The sequence below is a fragment of the Arvicanthis niloticus genome, chromosome 4 (assembly GCF_011762505.2).
Source record: "Arvicanthis niloticus isolate mArvNil1 chromosome 4, mArvNil1.pat.X, whole genome shotgun sequence".
Classification (NCBI taxonomy): domain Eukaryota; kingdom Metazoa; phylum Chordata; class Mammalia; order Rodentia; family Muridae; genus Arvicanthis; species Arvicanthis niloticus.
The window spans coordinates 71,834,961-71,840,597 of record NC_047661.1 but is presented as its reverse complement, the minus strand read 5'-3'; the positions used below and the strand labels follow the sequence as shown (position 1 = coordinate 71,840,597).

Below are 5,637 nucleotides of genomic sequence, written 5' to 3'. Positions count from 1 at the left end.
ACATCAGCAGCACACTATTCAGCCACAGTGACATCTTCCTTCCTTCCTGGGACATCTGTCCTCATGGGGAAGAATCCTGTGTTCTAGTTCTCTTCCTCACTAGAAATCAAAGGCAGGACCTTGGCTTTCTGACTGTATCCTCAATTGGGCCTATGATATAGACATTTAACCAGTGAATTGTGACAAAACGGCCTCTGGGCAGTAACCTGAGAAATCTGAGCTGATTCTGGTTTCTCATTCATTGGTCATGACTTTGTGCACACCCAAGTGGCATCTTCACTGTTTACTAGGCAGCTTCTGCTACCAGCTTCCTGTTCACAGTCTCTTACACAAATCTACTGACTCTCAGTGTACACTTAAAAAAATGACATTGTTTTATTTCCTCTAGCAGACATGCGCTGCATGTTGTGGTAGGTGTGCTGGGCTCAGTGCAGGTATGGATGGGGGGTGGGTGGTGATGACTTGGTGCCTGGAAGGGAATAGAAAGGGTTAGATACGATTCTGGGGAGCCTGGAGAAAGGAATCATGGCACGCTATAGCTAAGCCACCAATAAGGTTGAGAAACTCTTGGAAATCTAGCTGCCCATCAGAGTTGAGGTCCAGCTTCTTCATCATTCGGTCAAGGACACCCGGGTCCTTCTGGTTCTGCAAAGACAATGATATCTTTATATTTCACTTTCTTGTGTGTTTCTGAATATGCTGCCACATTTTATTCTCAATGGAGCATAAAGTTCAGGAAAGGGATTATTGATAGTGACCTGGTTTAGCAGCAGACATGGACACAAACCCAGACTTTGTTCCTTGTCCTATGTTCTTTCTGTGACATTAAGGGTTATTCAACTTTGGAAAAGTGTTGCATGCAACTCCCATATGTAAACTACATGGAAGTAAGTGGTTTCAGGTAGAAAATTACAGGTCCTGCCTAAGAAGCTTCATCCTCCACTATCTCCAACACACACACACACACACACACACACACACACACACACACCTAATAATAATTTTTATTTGCCGGATGTAAATTGTTATCTTGAAGGCTTAGTGCTTCAGCTTGCTAACTTAGGCCTTTTCCTGGAAGCTTCTAGGCTTCATACAACTTATCTAGACCTAGAATGTTTTCAGCCTCTGAGACCTTCTGCTCAATAAGCTCACCCTTTCTAGCTCTTTCTGAGCTCTACCTGGCTGGTCAACTCAGCTGCCCTGGCTCAAACTTCTCTCCCAGTTGACTTATTCAACTTAGCTTTTCTCTCTGCCTCTGAATTGCTCTGCTTGGCCTCAAAATAAATCTAGAAATCTTTTATAATTTTCTGGCTCCTTCTCGTTCTCTTGTTCTGTCTTTACCTGTGTCCAGCTTGTTCTCTCTTGCAACTTGTTTCTGTACAACTATACCAGTAAAACTACCTCCTCCTCCCTCTGTGCTACTCTACTCTCCTTCTCAACTCTACTGTACTGCTCTCTACAAACTCTACTGTATTCCTGCACTGTACTCTCTTCTTGTACTGCTTGTCTCTCCCTTAAATAGCTTCCCTTTCCCCTCTCTTCTCAAGGGATTAAAGGTGTGTGCTAAGGGCCGAGCCACACCCTAACTAGAAACAGGTTCAAACATCCTATAATACACACACACAGCCACTGTCTACATTTACATTTAGATTAATTTAGAAAGTCATTAGCCATATTTCAAGTGAGTAGGATGTTGGTACAAGCATGTGACTGGTGGCATTAATAATGAGAATATAGAACTTTATCCCATGGCCTGGAGTAAGGATCTTTCATACAAGGCCATCCTGCCAGGCTCCTGTTTAGTGCAATAAGCAGTCTGGGTATGAGGGCTGGGACACGTACCTTCGAAAAGGCAGCCAGCTCCGTGTTCATGAAGGAGAGGAACTCAGTTTTGGAGAGGCTACTTCTGTTTCCATCCTTCCCACTGTACTTTTGGAAAACAGCAATCAGGGATTCGATGCATCTCTCAGTCTCTGTAGGCATTTTTGCTTTTGAAGAATAAAAAAAAAAAAAAAAAATACAGGGCTCAGGTTAAAAATATTTTGAGAATTACTTTACCTAATAAGCAGAGTTCACCCAGTTTTCTTGGGTTGAGTGTTAACAACATATGCCTTTTCGTCCTATTTTCTTGATTTAAATATACATGTATGTTTATATTTAAAATGTTTTCTAGTGTATAGAGTCATGTAGTAGTTAGTTTTGAGCCATTTACATGTAATGTAAATATTGGTCTAATCACTGTATACTATTTTTCTATATTTTTCTTTGCTCTTATTGCATTCTTTTCTTATTTTGAATTATAATTCAAGTATTATTTTCTTTATTCTAATATAATTTTTTGAGAATTAAGAAGGCTAGAGAATAGAGTGTGCCAGAGGATCACAGTGCCTCACTTTTGGTTGAAGCAGTTTCTTAAAGTCTTGTTCATTTATCGGGGGCCAGAGGGGCAAATAGAGAATGACATTCTGTGAGCTTCTTTTTCACAGCTCCAGTGCCTGCAGTAAGGTATTCCACACAAACCCCGAGTGCTTAAAATACTAGATGACTCAGGCAAGGGAGAGCTCTTCTGATATTCTTACACAGTGTGAGAAACTATATGAACAACATGTATATATGAATATAGGAATCTGCACACACATATTCTGAACATTGGAGGGAGATTACAGTGATCTATTCCCCAAGAGCATGGAGAGGCTGCTGCAATAAATGAGATGCCATTAAAATAATACTCGTGAATTTATCTGAAGATAATGAACAGCACATCTGCAATCGTGCACCAGGAGTGAGGGAGGACATTTTAGATGTCCGAAAGTATATTCAGCAAGGCGTGGGTGTGCATATACCCTTGGAGGATCAAGGGTCTGGGTTAACCTGGGCTACCAAGTGAAACTATAGATGTACTGTGTGTGTGTAAAGCAGACAGCTAGACGCCATTAATTTTACTTATGCAGAACTAAGGTATGAGAAGGCAACTAGCAGGGTATTGTCACCTCTAGGCTCTCGGCTACCAGGTTCCTTTCTCCAGACTTCTGCCTTTGTTTCATCCAAGTGCCACTCATTTCCAAAGGAATGGTGGCTGGAATTTCTTAATACAGAGTTAAACCAAAGCTGTGGTTGTACCAGGAAGAGCATTATTCAGAGTCTGTGCCAGACTCTGCTTTTCTCACAGCAGAATTTCTAAAGGAAATGGCTTCTGAGTTGAGTCATTCCAGTTGAGATCTGAGCCCAAAGCCAGACTTGAGCTATAGTGCTCCCCCTGGTGGGTAAAAGTGCAACTGCAGGATTTCCTAGACCCTGCCAACCACACCCTGAAACTTTCTCGCTTGATGTTAACTATGATTTGTATGTATGTTAACAAATGGAACTTAGTATTTAGTTTTTGATTGCTCTCTAGGACAGACTTCCTGGATAGGGAAGTTGGAAGCTTTCAGGCTGTGCAATAGCACATGCTAAAGATGACAAAAGGGGTGGCCCCTGCTCTCTCTTCCTAACACCTAACTTTAGGCAGCTTATTATCAAAATTGCACTGCTGTGGCTCATTGCACCTAGGACTGTCCAGAGTACCTGAACCTTCTTCTGGAGATAAATTCTTTCTAAAGAGTCACAATGTTGGAGATTTAGTCTCCCTGAAAGGTAGCATTTACTGAAGGAGAAAAAAGTGTTGTTAAGTTCAGAGCAAAAAAACCCCAAACACCACAGCCTAGAAACAAGTGTTTACACAACATGACCCTCCCCTATCAGAACTAGAATCTCTAATAGTCTGCCTTATTATTAGTGTGTCACATGATGGCAGGAGAGTTGGCGTGGAGGGTACACTAGACTGGGGAGAAGGTTCCAGGCTGAGAAGCCCATCTTTGTGACTGTTTTCCATACCTACAGATGCTTCCTTCCTTTCTCTTTCCCTTAGAACAGAGTGCTGGGATGGGAAGGTTTTGCCCTTGTGGGGCAGTGGCTAAAAGAGAGGGCACTGCCCATGCCACCGCCCTTTTGCATGATGGGAACAGTCATAGCAAGGGAAAAAAAATCCCTGTGAAAAGACACAGGGAAATCCTTTTTCAAACACACCCTAAACATCCAACGTTCCAGGGAAGCCTCCCTTGACAGAAATACGTGAAAAGGAGGGAACCACACCAACTATCTCTTTCTCAACCAGCACCAAAGCTCTTCCTCAAAGCATTCGGGATCTCAACCATCTCCCTCCACCTCACAACCGTTAGTGCTAGGCCCTAGATACCTTGTGTGATGAAAAGCGGAAGAAGGAAAGAATAAGTAGGAAGTGATGAAAGACTGACACGCCAAAGCAGGGGTCCACCAGCTTTTTGTTGCTATCGTTTGTAATAAAGGGACAGCTGTGGATATTTTTAGCTCTTTATGCTCTAAAGGATCGTGTCACTCTTTTGTCTGCCATAGCCAGACAACAAGGGTGCCGATATTTAAAGCAAAAGGGTGTGGCGGTGCCTGTAAACTTTATACATTTGATTTTCATGTCATTTTCATGGGATCATTTTCCTTTTGACTGTCTTCCAACCATTTAAAAACATAAAATCTATGATTAGTTTGGGACTAGGGCAGAAACCCATTTGGGCCTCTCTCCAAAGTTTGCTGATCCGCTATGAAGAGACAAAGGAAGGGGTAGACTTAGAGAGGTGAATTAGTAGAAATGTCATAAAAAGAAAGAAAGAAAGAGAGAGAGAGAGAGAGAGAGAGAGAGAGAGAGAGAGAGAGAGAGAGAGAGAGAGAGAGAGAGAGAAAGAAAGAAAGAAAGAAAGAAAGAAAGAAAGAAAGAAAGAAAACCGAGGGGAGACAGAAGCAGCAGGTAGGAGACAGGCAGGTAATGTGGAAAGTGGCTTAAAAAGATGGCAGGGATGGAGTAAGGGGGAGAGGAAAGCTGGCTGGGAGGGACTGGCCTCCTCCCACATTCCTGTCTGTGGTTCCAATGACTGCAACAGGCCCCGGTTTCTCTGTCTCTCTGTGTCTTGGGTGTTTGCCTGCAGCTCCGCAGAATTCAGGAAGGCTACGTCCTGAACTGCTTCCTTTCTGGTCTTCACGAACGCCTAGCCTAGCGACGCTGCCCCAAGTTCTCACTGAGTCTGCAGCTCTCTGGCGGGTTCCAGCCCTTCTCTGAGTTGGTGGCTTCCTGCCCGGGTCCACGGCCCGGGGACTCTAGCGGCCGCACCCAGCCCCAGCCCCAGCCCCGGCCAGTCAGGCAGCCGCACCCAGCCCTAGACCTTATCTTCCCTAGAAGAACAAAAGATTCCCGTTTCTTCCCCCAGGCTGTCATTAGGGTGTAATTTTAGGGCTTCGTCGTGCCCTCCACTCTTCTCTAATTGCCTCCCACACTGTTTCATCTTCCCGATTCATTTTCTGCCACGTCCACACGTTAGTCCAAGATATGCCAGCCAAGAGCATGTGTAGCCCTATGTTGTTTTCATTAAAAAAGAAAAAAATCTAAGAAGTTCAAAAGTTATGCTTACCAAGTTGAAGAGCGAAGTCCAGCTGCGACTGGGGCTGACGGCGGCTGGGACAGGAGTGGCTCCCGGGGTCCGGGTCCCGCCCCTCAGCCTGACTCACGCCGCGCCCGCCCCCGCCCCTCCGCAGGCCTCGGCCTGTCCCCAAGTCAGAGCTCTAGACTCACCC

The 5,637-nt window shown here is 44.4% G+C and overlaps 1 protein-coding gene across 1 annotated transcript; it reads right to left on the bottom strand.

Annotated features, from left to right (window-relative positions):
• Positions 1-351: 351 nt before the first annotated feature.
• Positions 352-5,637, bottom strand: S100a11 (S100 calcium binding protein A11). The gene is made up of 3 exons (XM_034500641.2): positions 5,475-5,637; positions 1,843-1,988; positions 352-645 (listed from the first exon to the last, which is right to left on the bottom strand). Exons 2-3 carry the CDS (start codon positions 1,981-1,983, stop codon positions 490-492), a joined length of 297 nt encoding a protein of 98 aa, XP_034356532.1. The 5' UTR covers positions 1,984-1,988; positions 5,475-5,637; the 3' UTR covers positions 352-489.